Source organism: Protopterus annectens, chromosome 8.part0 (assembly GCF_019279795.1).
Source record: "Protopterus annectens isolate FY-2018-M chromosome 8.part0, PAN1.0, whole genome shotgun sequence".
In the NCBI taxonomy this organism is placed as follows: Eukaryota; Metazoa; Chordata; order Ceratodontiformes; family Protopteridae; genus Protopterus; species Protopterus annectens.
The window spans coordinates 52,847,448-52,864,052 of record NC_056741.1 but is presented as its reverse complement, the minus strand read 5'-3'; the positions used below and the strand labels follow the sequence as shown (position 1 = coordinate 52,864,052).

Sequence of the window (16,605 nt, the reverse complement as noted above, 5' to 3'; positions counted from 1 at the left end):
TTTCAGAAAAAAATATGAATAAGATATACTTCAATATATCTGAATATTATAATAATTAAGATGAAATGTTCTGTTTCACAACTGCAGTGATGTTTGTGAAAGTATGGCGCAGGTACAGAATAGATACAAAATAGCATCAGGTAACAAATAGTATCTTGTAAGATGTTAGAAGTACCTCGTACACTTGGGAAATATCACAGCTGAACACACCTGGGTATCTTTCTTCTTCAATATGGCTTAATCATCTCACATGAACACAAAAATGTCTAAACTTCTGTTGTTTAAATAATGTTGGGCATGCTCACCTGAAAATTAGTTTTTTTTTACAGAATTTCATCCTTGAATTTATCCTGCCTTAATCCTTGCTTTAAAAAAGGGAACTTTCAAGCCATTATCTAGCCTTTAACAGAATACATCCCAGATTTAAAAAAAAAAACAAAATTTTCAGAACTGAATTTTAATAAAAAATATTTTATTCAGCAAAAATATTCTTCTGTGATTGTCTGGTTTAACACTGAGTCTATTCAGTCATTGTATGATACAAAACTATACAGGATATAGCAAAAAGTACAAAAAGAAATAAAAAAATATCCCAGGCTTTCAGGCCTGTTCGTTCTCAGTCTACAGTCTTCAAATGGAATTTTGTTTTTGTAGTTTGTCACTCAAAGTTTATTGCTTAAAAAAAGTAAAAGTTTCTGGAACCTGCAGGCTTGCTGGAAGAAAGCATCACAGAGCTGTGTGATCTGGTTACTTCACTGGATTTCTTAGCTGGATTCTCTGAGTGACAGCACATTCCATCTTCCCTGTTTTACAGCGTTTCTCAGCAAAACTGCTAAAACTAGCTGACAGTGTCCCTCAGCAGATAACGATGTCAAGTCCTATGACTCCTGTCCGTGATGTTTTAACAAGCCACATTTACAGAAATGGCGTGCATGCAGCCATGGTAGCGTATCATCTCTGTACTCAGGACCATCCTGCATCCGGCGGATGGAGGACATGGTGGTGGATATGTACTGACTCCTGTCTGTGTAATTAAAATCTTACTGTCTTAATGGTTATCCGTCATCACTGGTACATGAGATACCTCTTCATAGCTGTAGGCAAAGGCAGTTTTTCAATGTTCTGTAGACAAGGTTCTTTCAGTGCATTGTGGATAGACTGTCGACAAAGGTGCGTCAGTGAGTGGGGCTCCGCTAGAATAAAACATATGCATTACATTAGATGTTTGTAAACAGATGTGGGGCAACTCATCACTTGACATATTTAAACATATTACTTTAAACTTTGATGCTTCTTCCCTTCCCCCAACACACTGAAAATGTCCTATTGCACTTTTACAGATATACTTAAACAAAATAGTATCTAAACATTACAGAACCATAGCACACAGTCCCAATAAGCCTAGTAGGATTTACTTATCACTGACTTTGTATTTCCATGAGACATATGTGGCATTACAAATTGTATACATTGTGCTGGGAATAGTTTACGTTAAGCTACTTTTATTTACAATCTGACAAATTGGCAGGTTTGTGAAAGTCCGCAGTTTTAATAACATTCATTGGGTCTCCATTTGCATTCTCACCTGAGGTGCCTTCTCTGTGAGTCTGCACATACTCCTAGTATCAGTGTTTTTTTGTTTGGCGATCCAGTTTCTTCCACTTCTCACAGATATGCTGCAGACGAACTGGCTATCTTGCCATCAGTCCACAAGTGTGCATACCACATGCAAGTGACTATGTGCGTGTCTGTGTCTCTTGTATTCCCTACAGAAATGTCAGAACTCACAGTGCTGAGTCCAGACACTCCGACCCCCCCCCCCAAATACAACAGAAGAGTGAATACTGAACATCACTTTTCTCATTTAAACTTGTTTTGTTTTGCTGGGGGGGGGGCAAGCCCCGCACAACCCTCAAAGTATTTACCGACTCAGAAATCACAATACATTGGAAAAGGGAATGTATTGAGAAATGGGCCATCTCTCGAACTTAGTATATGTAAGTTCGGATTTTTGACAATTTGGTCTCCGCACGTGGCTTGCCATTCACAGTTCCAATATTTAAAATGGCTACCATGTCTTGTGATGGGCTTGCACCCCATCTGGGATTAGCTCCTCTGCCCTTCCCCAATAAGTGTAGGGATAGACTCCTATTCCTCTGTGACCCTGGACTGGAATCAACGGGTAATAAAAAAAAATGATGACATAACTAAGTGGACCACAGAAAAAGGAAGCCCTAGGAAAGCAGATTGGGAGGGTGGATGTGTAGTTGAGGTAGTTAAACTCTACGATACTCCCTTTTCAGCAGTACATATGTGGGCCACTGCACAGTAACACTGCATTAACACAAATGGGTCAGTTCTGCAAAAGGCTTTTAAGTGAGACTGATACGCATTTGAAGCCTATGATGTGTAACAAAGCAGAGCAATCTGGGACTAAACCTGAAAGGGTTATTTATGTGATGTTGGTGCAGACATAATGCAGACTGGTTTTGCTTGTTTAAGAATACCTCAAGCCACCTAACTGCTCCGCCTTCATTTTATATAGGACAGAGGTCTGACTTAAATTACTCAGAAGTCACATACCAGGGAATTAAGGGCAATACAAAAGATAATTAAAGGTTTTCCTTAAGTATGCCTTTGTGTGAAACTAGTGACTGAATCTTTACATTCCTGCCTTTGTGAGTTTTGTACTACACTGAAAAGGCTGGTGCTTCGAACTGTAGTGTTACAGCATCCTGATGAGCTGATCTTAAATTTACAGTCCGCTCCACTAATTACGAGCCCTTCCCCTGCTTTACTGGCTTCTTTTATAACTTTGTACTTTCTCTTCCAACTACCATGCTATACTCATCTCCTAATTCCAATTTCTGTTCTGTAGGAACTTTTCTGTACCGGTATTAATGCACATTTCATGAATCCCTGGGTTCTTTACATAAACTGTTGGACGACAGAAGGTTTTAGCATATACAAATTTTGTGTAACTAATTTTTTTGTACTTGATATATTTTATTTGAAATGCTTGTCATGGCTGAAAAGGGACGAGCTCACGTATTCGGTCTACGAAGAATGAACGAAAGAATGTTATAAACCATGAGTATCACAGTAATCATGTACTAGTCTGATGTATTACACTGTGATAATATTGTATCTAGTGTATTACTTTTGTGGTTATTCCACCAATATGCATTGTACATTGCCACTTCAGTGTGTATGCTGACTGCAATTCTTAGCAGCTTAATGCACTAAAACTGTACTCGCTATATATTTTGATCTACAAATTTTTATGTGGAGCTGTTTTCCATGGGCCTGTGCTGAAAACGGAGGTATGCTTCGTTGGATTTCCCACAACAAACACAATATATAAATAAGTAAAAGTAGGTGGTGGTGGCGATTACACTCTACCAAATCTCCGGAGTACGTAACTAGGCTACACTACTACAAAGCTGCGTTATTCTTACAGCATTCTTTGACTGCAGCATTCTGCGCAAAGACAAGCTAAAGACTGGTACCAGACTGTTATACTAGTTTACTGCTCTCATTACACTGAAAGGCTAAAGCTACAAATCCCAACTGGCTAGTGTGCTGGGCAACTGACGACAGACAGCTGGAAAGCTCCTACAACCAAGAAAATGTGTTTAAGCAACTGTGTAATTATACTCCGTTTCACTGATCCTGTTACTCTGGTGCTTTGAATTGTATTGGTGAAGCATCCTGGATATGATGATCTTATACATATGAGGTTGGCATAATGGTTAAGGTGTTCACCTTGCAAACACAAGGTACAGGGTTTGATTCTCACATGGGGTAATTGGCTAGGCTTAAAATGGCCCACAAGGCTAGTTAGCCTAGTATTAACCTAGGAACATATGTATATAGGGCTGGGTTAGACATGGCATTGTGATCTTGCTGCCAGTGAAAAACTGCCAGGCCAAAGGAGGTATGCCAGGGAAGCTAAACATCTTTTCCTTTAAATGGCAGCATGATATGACATCACAATGTTGTGCATACTTCCGCTGGCACATAACCGATACACTGCGCATACTTCTGCACACACGCACCTACCTATGCTTCCGCACACATCCACCTAATACATGAGACCCCACCATGCCCCCTGGCCAAAGGTAACAGAAGCTACTGAAGCCCCTGCCAGGTACAGCTATTCATACCTTGGCTAACCTGCTTCCCACAGGGAGGAAAGAACCTCATCCTGCCCCCCTTCTTTAGCACTCAACTCCCACAACTTATTCCTAAACTGCATCACCAGTGGAAGGGTTGGAGACCAGGTTTCTGCGTCTCTTTCTGAACCCAGATCGCTATGGATGCGGTCAGAAATCCAGTAACCATTTGAAATGTTGGGAGTGGGTACTGAAAAATGGAGAATGAATGGCAGAAAGAAGACTTAACATATAAGGTTGAGATGCCATTTAACAGAATATTCCCTTTTCTCTGAGGTATGGTAATCTTGAAGTTGGTATATATAAGTTTGGGGGGTGTCGGGGTTTTCCACGGCTTTTTGGCACTCAGCATTTTGGGTGGCAACATTTCAACAGAGAACCCATTCATCCAACTACCAACCATGCCAGCGAGATATTACCCATAATTCAACATGCCACAAACGTAGCCCGAGCAACCACTGCCCACTCCTGGATGTAGTGACTGGTACTATAGATTAAAACTCTACCACTAGTGCACTTCAGTTTTACAGATGTGGAATATATTCTTACACATCCACATTCTGGACTCATTCTGAACCCATGCATTCAACTTTCTTTCTTTTTATTAAATAAGTGCTGAAATGATCAATAATCAATTAATGTGGTTTAATAAACTTTAAAATGAAACTTACATGTCAGACCTCCAACGTAGCGTATTCTGACTTCACACTGCCCCCAAACAGCACTGATGATAGGGTATAAAGTTTTCCCCTTAAGTCCGTGGAATGCCACACCCATGTATTTTCCACTAATGACATAGCCCAGGGTACCATCGTCCATGTCCAGGACTACCAGTAAGGTATCAGGCACAACTCCCGAGTCGGGCGCCCCCCAGGATTGTGGATACGGCACTGTTGGCTGTACTTTAGACTCATGATGCAGTTCTTTCTGTACAATGTCCCAACCCCAAGATTCTGAGTTGCTTCCTACAAGGGCTGTATAACAGTCGACATGCAGTGGGGCCTCAGAGGTGGCTACACCCACCACAGCATGTGTGCCTCTCTGTTCCTTTGGCCATGTGATCTCCCAAGCATGTAATCCATGGGTGTAGCCAACCCTCCCACGTACACAGTCTGTGCTTTTTGCTACTGGCTGACGCCTGAAAGCAAGTCCTTCATCTTTTACAGTAATGTTCTCACTGCAGTCTTTGGCATTCCAGCTGTTCTGCAAAACAGTGTTGAAAGAAGGGGGTTTCAGGTTCAGGATCTCTTCCAGACGCTCTGGTCGGGCTAAATCAGACATACTAGAATGGACTTCTAGTGTGCCTCCTGACCAGCTTTCAGTGGTTGCCATTTTCAGAATGCTCGTCAGTTTGTGCCCCATTTTACTGATGTAAATGCAGTTCTGATCAGTCAGCAAGTTGGATAATTGAAATATGTTATAATTTCTTTTGAGTCTTTGGAAGGCAAAAGCAAGCAGCCTCCTGGGCAAGAGAGTGAGAGAGAGAGATGCAGTAAAGTCTTTTTTTTTACTTTGTTTTTAGTTTTCCACTAATTGCAAAATAAAAGAGTAGAGAACTGTTTCAATAGATATCTTGTTCTTTTAAACAATACGCTGGTTGATAGGAAGCAGGTGTGGATTATTTTTCTAGTACAGCAAAAACCTGAAATAAAAACAGAAAAGGATGTGGTTTTAGTTATTAAAAAAAAACACATTTCATCATAACATCCAAATCAGATTTCTTTAAGGATAAAGAAAATAATTTTCAAATCAATGTGTTCCAGGTATTACGAATTTAGTGACCTTTTAAAGCAAAAAGAAATCTGTTCAAAATTAAAAATGTTTCACAGAGAATCTTTAAAACTGTATGTTGCTCGAAGTGTTTTGAAGCATTTATTTAAAGCAAATGTATTTTTCTTCTTATTATTCCATTACTGCGGCCCTTAAATGAATCCAGCATAGTACCACTGTGTGATAACTTTACAGTTTCTAATAAGTTTACTTGTATGGTTTATACTTCTTATTTTATATTTGCTCTAGCCATGCAGACACATAGCTTTCCTCATCTAGGTAATGCAGAGTGCACTTAAGTGTAGAAACTACCAAATTTCTAATAGAGTGCCTCAATCCTGGGGAAATTTGGGCAGGTCATTGGGGAACTTCCCCTACTCTTTTCAAATTATAGCCAATTCATGCAGATAGAGCCTTGGATTAACATCTCATCTGAAGGACACTCAGGAGTGCAGCACCCCCCTCCCTTATGTTGCACTACAGCATCAGCAATTAATCTACTCAGTGTGGGAATAGAACCCATAACCTTCTTCAAAGGCAAGTGTGCTACCTGTTGCACCACTGGCACTGCTTAACTTTGTTAGTTTTATATGCACATCCAGCCTAGCAAGCATGTGTTAACGTTTTGGTTGTAGCCAAGGTGCAGTAATTGCTACTGACCCCAGTTAATGTGCTACTGAGTGAGCGACTTGATCCATAAGTGTTTTGATAAACTGCTAAGATAACTAAAAACATGCAACTGAGCCAGTACAAACAGTGTCAAAAGACAGAAAGCACTGCAGGGAAAACAATTTAATTTTGCTAAAATTAATGGTCAGGAGCTGTAAATTATTGTAAGAACATCAAAAGAATTGGGGTCCTGGCAATACGTCCTTCTATACTTCACTTATTTTAGGTTTGAAGGCTAAATGGAGAAGCCCCCCCCCCCCAAGGCTGTTACTCTGCTTGCTCATGAGCTTTTCACTTTGTCTTTATTTTCTGCTCCCTCAGCGCCACACATGCACCTGCATCAGTGCAGGAAGTCCGCATGTGCATCCCCGTGGAAGCATACGTACACCTCCCCCAAATGCATGCTTATCACTGCTGTTTCCAGCCTCCCATTTGCCCCAAAGAGTTACCCTTTCAGAATCTCAGATTCCCTCTTTCTATCCTCATTGTTACTCTTGAACTTGGAATGCTAACTGACCTCAGTTTGCCAGCATCATGGACAGAATGCAGAATGCTCCCTCTACACTACCAGCGTGGTCGTTTGGTACCACTAGGGTGTCAATAAGGAGGGACTCCTGTACAAATGACAGTTCAGATAAAACAGAAGATACAAAATAGTTTGCATAATTATTTGAATGTGTTTTTTTTGCCCCCATGCAAAGAGCTGTACCCCCACACTGTCAGGTAGTAGGTTCAGCATGACTGCACAGAGCATCCTTGACCTCTCCTACTCTCACCATATCCTAATGTCAATACATGCTCACCACCGTCCAGAACAGCTAGAACAGTACATGTCATCTGAGCGATACAACTGTTGGGAAAATCTGCTGGTCATGATTTTCAGCTGCAGTTATTACAGCTGTATCCTTACAGGTTCTTTAGTATATACAGTGTAAGTATATACAGAAAACACACAAAGACATACATTTTTTTATTTATTTTTTTCACAGAAAGGGTAGTAGATGATTGGGACAGCTTCCCTAAATACGTAAGAACATTAGATCAAGTTAACTGAAGAAAGCCTGGGGAATGCAATAAGGCAAGCTCCACCATCCATCCACCCACCTATCCATCATTGTTGAGAGACTTTATGGTCAGCCACTGGTACGCACAGCATTTACTAAGTGGGGACCAGAACTAAAGTGAAAGGCCATTCTTCAATCACTCACACGTTTATTCTGCATATTCCTTCCGTGCCAGTGCTGGCTTTCTTCGGATACTCTGCTTTCCTGCAAAAACATGCCATTTGACTGGGTACACAGATAAACCCTTCATTTGTGCAGCAAAGTTACCTTTAAAAATATGACCCACATTGTGATTGTAAAAAGATCTGGGAATGTCCACTTTACATAGCCACTTGGCAAATAAAAACACTTAACTTGTCTCAGTTTTTTTTCTCTTTCACCCTCCCTCCTGATGTAGACCTCAATTTAAAGTTTCTATCTCAAAGTAAAGATAGAAACTTTCTAATAAAGGACTTTTTTTGAATCTGCACAAATGTGTTTGCAGATATTATTTGTTTTGCATTGAATGTGTTTAATGCATGCTACTTTGGAAGCTGAATTCCATCTTATCCTACACACATGGGTAGTTTGTAGTATTCAGAATGCCATAATGTTATGCAGCACACAACAGGTTTCATAAAACTACAAAAAAGGGATGAGGAAAGGTTTCATAGTAATTACAAACAAAACAATGTAAGATTCTTCAAAGGTCAAGAATGTATGTCAGGTGAAATGATTGGAAACAAACATTACCTTCTGTGTACCAAAACAATTTAACAGAAAAAGAAAACGCGTTCAAATATTCACATTAATTTTACTCTAATTATACGATTCCATTTTCTTCTGCCTTTACTCACGCTAACACCTACTGATAGCAACATGGCAGACAACCCAGACTAGTACCATCTCAGTAACAGGTACGGTTCCTATACCCTGACGCTGCCCCCTGCATCTACTAGTCCCACAATGACACCCACAGGATGTGACACGGCTGTAACCCTGCTGATAGACTCCCACACCATCAGTAACAGCTCTGGGTCCTGTTCTCTGACCTCCTTCCTTGTATCTAGGGTTTCTGTAAACGTTTCTCCACTGGTGAAATGGACATGTCATGGACACACTTAAAAACAGTAATTCCAATACCCTGTTAAGTTACATGGGACTCTGTATAACAGAGAGAGGCACAAAAATGAGTAATTAAGGATAGCTCCACTGGTACTGTTCACCCTTACTCACACATTTATCACCCCAGCTCTGCCTACCCCTAAATCTTCTGTGTGACCACCAATCTTCATTCATCTCCCCTAAAATCTTGCCTGGTGTTGGCCTTCTCTTACTCTGCATCACCTTCAGTTACTTTTTTTTAAGTGAACGTTTTTCTCATGTGGCCTCTTGTAGGATGCATAAGGTATTTGGCTGTATCTGCATGCTTGGTGATTCTCCTGCGTTCTTAAGTCTCCTACTGCACACCAGCCAGCACAGGTATTACACCATTTCACTTGCTTTTCTCAGACATGCCTAAACTGTTTGCCACATCACAGGCTTACTGAAGTAGTTGCATATGATTTACAGGTTATCATTAACATGGAGAAATATTTTGCAGCTCCTTGCCCTAAAGGACAGCATGATTGATGGGCCCCTAACTAAGAATTTCTAATCTATTAGCCCTCAAGTACAGTATAATGGATAGTCCCCAACTAAGAATTTGTACTCTGTTGGCCCTTAGGTACAGTATGTTGGATGGGACCCTAACTAAGAATCTGTAATCCATTAGTCCTTAAATACAATATGCTGGTGGGGTCCTACCTAAGAATCTGTAGTCTGTTGGCCCTTGGTTATAGCATGTTGGATGGGCCCATAACAATTTGTAATATGTTAGCCCTTAAATATAATATGCTGGATGGGCGCTAACTAAGAATTTGCAATGAAGAATACCCCCTTTCACCTTCTACTCATGAGGGATCCTCCTGTGAACCCCAGTTTGCCAGCTTTGGTGTGTGGCAATATTATCCATTTTTATAGCATTCCTTGCACTCTGTCATTACTGGCATTCATTATGCATTGCCCTTCCTGACTTCATGTAGCAAGAATAGTTTAGTGGGTTAAGGTAACGAAATACCAGTCAGCTGTATCTTCTTAAGTGAAGTTTGATTCCCACAACCCCCACATGTACATTTTGATGCTAAGCATAGCATTTATCTTAAACAGTGCTCTCAAATTAACTCTGAGAATAGGCAGTTACATCTATTTGGTCTTGCCTGGTTAACAGACAAAAAATACAAAATTCCTATTGGTGCTTTGCTTTTTAGTTTTTCTGCCCACATAAATTGTTTTGCAGTTTCGCATAATGAAACTCCAGCTGTTTTACCTTGATTCACTTACTCAAATTTCTAATGTATTTTTAATACTCCCTCAAAGAAGGTTACTTCTATTTCAGATTTAGGTTGGATGCCTCCATTGCTTCACTTTGGGTTAACTTCCTGGGCATCTACTCAGACATTCTTTCCATGTACCCCCCATCCTTATCGACTATTATTCCTTACTGCCTCATTCTTTCAGCACAGCTAATTTGATAACAAAGATGTTAAAAAATGATTCAATATATTTGATGATGACTACCCTGCTAGAGAAGTCATACCAACTAATGATTCGCCAGCCGCGCTGAGAGGTTAACTTACAAGGGACATTGTCTTTGTCTTGCTGAACTGGAGAGCCAATGTGCAGCCATTACCTCTGAATACTCCCCTCTCTTAGCACCTCTTAATTTCTCCAGTGTCAGAGTAGAGACCATATCCTCATTGGGTACTTGCTAGGCTACTGATCTAGGAGCCAAACTTATATTCCCATGGTAGTTCTTAGCCCTTATGTGTGTATAAATAACCCAGAGATGGGCAGAACAAGGATATTTTTTTGGACATTTACGTTTTGTCCCCCTCCATGAGGCACAACAGTGGTAAATGGTCATCCAAATTACATTTGAAAAGAGCAACGGAAGTACTTTGCTTTACATGGTAGAGAAGACGGGTTTCACAAAAGCGGAATTCACTGTGATAGAGACGCAACCCTCCAACATGTTCTATTTATTTTGCAGAAGAGATTAAGAACCCTTGAATGGGTGTATATGTCACCACTGCACTTGCGAATATATAACAGGTATGACAGGATAAGGTCTGATGACCACTGAAACACTCAACGAAGGATTAAGGGCCACCTTTTCCTCTCCAGGACCCCTGTTGCATTTTGTGACCTTTCACGATCTTCTTTGAACTAAGTTCCCTTTCTTCCAAACACAATTACAAGAAAGAATCTTAGTTTTTCTTCAGACGGATGGATTACGTATTAAGATAGGATGTGTGCAGCACTTATTCGTTCGGTGTTACTTCCATAGAAGAAATGCGTACGTTAATATTTCACACGTCAGTGAGCTCTCGGGAAAGTACGAAAAGGTAAGACATCGCAGACAGAAAGAATAACGACAGTAAAGAAAGAATAAACAAATGATGCAACGGTTCTGCACATCTTACGCGGCTGGACTCCGTATAAATAACTTACAGCTGCAGAAAACCCAAGCAACAACTTTCAGAAGAAAATGTGGAAAAGTAGGGAGCATGACACGGCTGGCTAACAGTAAGCTAACTGCTATAAAAAGGGCGTTTCTTTTCCATGAAAACAAGGGTGGGGGCATTCAATAAGTGCATAACAAAAGTAGTGTGGGCAAATACATGGCGAGGTTCTGTGCACGATGCAGAGGCACAAAAACTACCAACATGAAAGAAGTGGACCTCTCAGCTGTCCCTGATTTTGACTCAAAAATCAGGTTCTGTCCTTCTTAATCCCTCTTAAAACTGGGTATTTCGGGAGAAAAGGTAGTGGATTACACTTAATAAAAAAAATAGAAAAATGCATGTTAATTCACATTCTCATCCTGTCATCGTCTTAAGTTAATTCTGTTAATATTTTAAAGAAATCTGAGCGTCCGTGATTATTTCTGGATTTGTTCCTGATTCCGGAGGTAAGAGGACAGAAGCTATGTAAAGAAGATGGTCAAACAGCATCTGCCATTCTTGAATTTGGTAGAGAAAGGGGAAGTTAAAGCCCTGCCATTAGTTTGTAGATTACTTGGGTTTCTATGTAAACAGAATGCTGTTTTATAACTTTGTGCAGAGAGATATCATCTGCATGTTGCCAAGTCATCCAGAGTTAAGAAAGGGAGCAAAGGTTACTTGACTTGGAGGAGAGAGAAGAAATAACTATATGGGGGGAATGAATTCCACTAACATAAGGTTAGCACTCTGTACCATGTTTACACAATACACAGCCCAGAGCCATAGGTGGATAACTGACAAAGTACACACACTTATCTGTAGCTAAATGAGCTTGTTTACAAAGTGGTAAAGACCATGCAAGCAGATGTCTGTTTTGCAAGAGCAATTGATTGCATTTTACCCAAAGAAGACAGCTGTACCACAACAGAAAATGTCAGTCTGTGAAACAGAACATCCGCTGTTTGCTAAAGAACCCATGTGACTATCTTGGATGAAGCTGGCCAAGAGCTAAACAAAGTTAACTTAATATAACAGCAGTATTTGCTTCTGGGAGTTTGTTAGGTGAAAATGGCCCAGTGAGACCCAATCAGGGTGGCCCAAAGGAAATAAAAAAGTTAAGTAATGTATTCAAGGTCAAACAGTAAGCAAGCATAAGCTTACAACACTCAGCCCCAGGTGGTGTGACAACACTGTCCACTAACTACAGTAACAGTGCGGCCATGTTAAATCGTACCATTTAACAATAAATGCTGCAAGGCCAAAGGCATATACTTAAAACAATAAGGCAGACACACTGTAGTTACAGATGTACCACATACTGTTCTGTCACCACTGCTGTCCTGAGCGCACCAAGGTACAGTCTTTGGAACAGTGCACATAAGTGAATAAACGGATATTCTTTATGATATCTTTTCTGTGGACTTATATGAAATTTAGGTAGCTTTTTCAAATCTGTGTATTGTGTTGCTCATACTCAGCTGTATACTACTGCAAAGAAATGTATAAGCACGTGCTCCGAATGTTTCAGAATGCATATTATTTATTTAATGCCAGTGAACCAGTTAGGTATTCTTAACCACAGAAATACCTTTAACAACGTGTAAAACAGGCGAAGATAGAGTGGGAAGCCAGAAGTTTCTATTTTTAAGCCAGAAGTTTCTATTTTGTATTAAACCCTCTTACAGCAGCCCCCTTTTGCCCTACCATGTCAAAGTCATACACATTTCTACAAAATGCGTGTCTATGCACTTGTGTTATTTTCAGGTGCTGCCCCTTGCAACAGAAAGGCTGTTGCAGAGAAGTACTTCTATTTATACAAGCACTTTACATATCAGTCACTGTTTACGGAGACAGTTCTAAATGTTCTTGGCTTTGCAAGTCAAAATGTTTGAGATGCTCTGAAAAACAAGTACTTCTCTAAGCATACAAATGTGTCTGACTACTCACTTGAATCAAGATCGGTGAATCATGCACAGACCAAACAAGAACCAATACGATCAAGTACAAGAAAGCAAAAAACCTGTACAAACATAAGGATGTTCAGGTGGCAAAGGTCCTAATATCAACAGCTGTAGCAATAAACTATTGATGAAGTACACCACCAATAAAACAACTTACAAACAATAGTTGGGTAATTAAACATCATTTACAAATAGCATCATGCATTCTTGCCAATTACTGCAGAAAACAAGTTTCACTTTTTGTGGCCTTGCGATTTATGCATTTAGCTCTTGTTGGTCAGCTAAGGGTCTGTTATGCACAACTGTTTTCAAAGTCACATTGCTTTCTTACACTCAAGTGACTTGTCTGGATTGCATTTCATTTATTTATTACATTGCTATACATATGAAGCATACCTCTAAACCTCTTGGTGCAAGAATTCTGGACAAAACCAAAAACAATGGACAGATTTTCAATATTGCTCTTATAAACTTAGAAAGTTGCTAGAATACCAGTTTTTGTAGTAGCATGCGTTTTCTGAAGGTTAGTGACTTCAGTCCTTAATGATATGACAGAAAACCGCAACAGGCAAACAATATAAGGCAAAACTCTGGATATTCTGGACTGTTGACAGGTATGAGTTGGAGGCTGCAGACAATCATCTGTAAACTATAATTCATTCAAATTATGACATAGTTTTACCCTACATAAGAGCGATACAAGTTTAATCGTTTCCTTTGGGACTAGACAACCCACGGAGCTGACATTAGCAGGCACTTACTGTTTTGCAGATGAACAGGGTGGTACAAAGAAAACTATTTTAATAGGATAAAGATGTGGATTGTGGGGTGTACTTTGCACTGGTGAGCTATAACTACAGCTACTGACAACGGCTTAGTGAAAGCAATCTGCAAAAGCCTAAAACAACGGGGACAAATACTCTAATACAGGAATACATTTTAAACATTAGTCTTATAACCTTGGAAAGTTGCTAGAATAACAATTTGTTTTGGTATGCATTGTCTGAAGGACGCGAAGTCTGAAACTCAACTGGTAAGTACTGACTTCAGTCCTCAGTGATTTGCCCGAAAACTACAGACTTTATTTGGAACAGACCAAAACACGACGAAAAGTCTGGACAGTTGAAGGGTAAGGCTACGGCAGCTCTGCTTTTGTTAATGATAATTCACATTCTAATGTTATTGCTGACGCCATTACTTGTACATGGAAATAACCACTGAATTATAGCACAATTGTAATGTGAAAACAGTTTAAAAACCATGAAACTGACTTAAGTATGTAGTAAGGATGGAGAATAACTACACAAAGCGATATTTTAATGTATAAAAATAAATATCTACGGCAAATATCGTACACATGCAAAACTCGGCATCAGCACTTCATCGTTTCAGATCTACTCACACAGCCCCCAGCCCTTAATCCTTGGCACATCCCCAGCATCACACAAGTCTGCAAACTGAGAGTCACTGGTTAGCTGTCGGACCTGAAAATGTTTTAATCAGAAGACTAAATCTTTCCCTGTGGTCTGCATAACCTGGAAACAAGACGCCTAAAATCAGCATGCTTACCTTCTGGTTCAGTTTGCGGTTCGATCCTTACAATGCCTTACTTCCTAGCATCCCATTGTCAGGCTAGCGCGCTCTATCACGCTCCGCTCCGGCAAACTGCTTCATAAACTTACAAACCCCGCCTCCAGCGCGCGACTTCCCGCCCACAGTGTCCCTTCGCAATGCACGTGCTGAAAGTTGCTTAGCAGGTTTCTTGCGCAGCTCTGATATAATCGTTTAATTATTACGTCCCTTAGTCCTTGATGACGCATTACATAAACGTTGGTCTTACACGCGTGGAAAGGAGTTAAAGGCCTCCTGGTTTTCTCAGTGTAAAATGGAATTATATATGTTTATGAATGATCAATACTTTTATTTTATATTAGCTATGAATGATATCTGCTTTCCAGTAAACAATGTAATAAAAGACCCAGGGAAGTATACAATGAGCAGAACAAGGTTTCTAGGTTCAAGTGTACCATATGGACATTCTGCATGAGTTCCAATATGTAGTCCTGATTGCACTGGAATTTAGTAGCAATATTTTTAAGTCTTCTGAGGACAAATTTACTCCTTGTTAGCAAAGTAGTATCTGCAGACACATAAAGCTTTTCTCTCACATCATGACTGTTAGAAAAGGTAGAAATCAAACTTACATGCACGGTGAAGTTTGTTGCTAGTGCGGGGACTTAACCACAATGCTATAATCTGAATTCGGAATGTGTCGCCCTTTATTCAGCATTTAGACTAATGTGGTGTACACACACACACACACACACACACACACACACACACACACACACACACACGTAGGATTGTACCAGCAAGACACAGAAGTGTGAAGTGCAATGTCACCAGCAGAGGGCAATATCACTAAGGCAAAGTAAAATACAAAGTTTTGCTCTCAAAGCTGAATATGGAAATTTCTGCACTGCTGCAGGATTTTAAGTACTCAGTAGCAGTACAGAGAAGAAACGTGACTCACTGATGTTGTTACATAAGCATTTCTCAGCTAAAAAAACTGTTCTGCAACTGCAGAGCAAGTGCTGGTTTATGTCTAGTTTTCTATATATAGCATCTTTATCTCAAAGGTGCCTCATATGGTTACACTTCACTGTAGTCATGCTTTGTACATATTTAATTGCTTATGCTTTTGTTAGGTAGGTGAACTTGTCTGGAGAGCCTTTTTACCTGCAGCCTAGGCTATAGGCTAACCTTATTTTCTGTGTTTATATTTTGTTATAAGATTTTCAGGGATATTGAAGATAAAGGTCCACAGAAAGATAAAGCAAGACCATGATATAGGCAGAGATCAGAGTATAATAAAAGCTAACACCATTTGAATGGGACGATATTAAATGTTTGATGGTAAACAGAAATAATGCTGAAAACCTATAGTCATCCCAAATAATACAAATGATGACATAAGTATGGCATAACTACATCATATGATTGCAAACAACAGACTCAGGATTAAAAAAAAAAAAACAACTCAGATTAGATGTAAAAAAAAAACAGTGTACCATACAAAACAAATGAACAATCAGTTTGTGTAAAAATTAATTCAGCATATACATGCAGACATAAAGTGGTACTGTTGCAGGTAGAATTAAAAAAAATTAGACCTAGGACAGGTGCCTTATGTGCTACTAGATTGTGATACAGCTGCCCGCTGCCACTTGCTTGAAAAAGCAAGAGCTTGAACTCCCACTAGCCTAATCTTCCATTCCTGCAAAGCCCTTCCAATACTTGATTCTAACCACTACATTCCTTACCAGAACCTAAACCTAAAACTCCCCCCAGTTCCTAGCCTGACTCCTTGATCATGAACCCTAAGCATCCACTTCTACTTCCTTAACTCTAAAGTACCCACTTGCTGCTTAAACCTAAAACT

The 16,605-nt window shown here is 39.9% G+C and overlaps 1 protein-coding gene across 1 annotated transcript; it reads right to left on the bottom strand.

The window, feature by feature from the left end:
- Positions 1-451: 451 nt before the first annotated feature.
- Positions 452-14,810, bottom strand: SPSB2 (splA/ryanodine receptor domain and SOCS box containing 2). The gene is made up of 3 exons (XM_044079601.1): positions 14,733-14,810; positions 4,847-5,817; positions 452-1,193 (listed from the first exon to the last, which is right to left on the bottom strand). The coding sequence occupies exons 2-3, from the start codon at positions 5,535-5,537 to the stop codon at positions 1,066-1,068; spliced, it is 819 nt and encodes a 272-aa protein (XP_043935536.1). The 5' UTR covers positions 5,538-5,817; positions 14,733-14,810; the 3' UTR covers positions 452-1,065.
- Positions 14,811-16,605: the final 1,795 nt, after the last annotated feature.

Bases quoted from the DNA above. Each gene is read 5' to 3' on its own strand.
- SPSB2 (XM_044079601.1), bottom strand. From the start codon at position 5,537: ATGGGGCACAAACTGACGAGCATTCTGAAAATGGCAACCACTGAAAGC. The intron at 1,194-4,846 runs GTAAGTTTCATT...GTTTTATTCTAG, and splicing joins CTACGTTGGAGGTCTGACAT to CGGAGCCCCACTCACTGACG.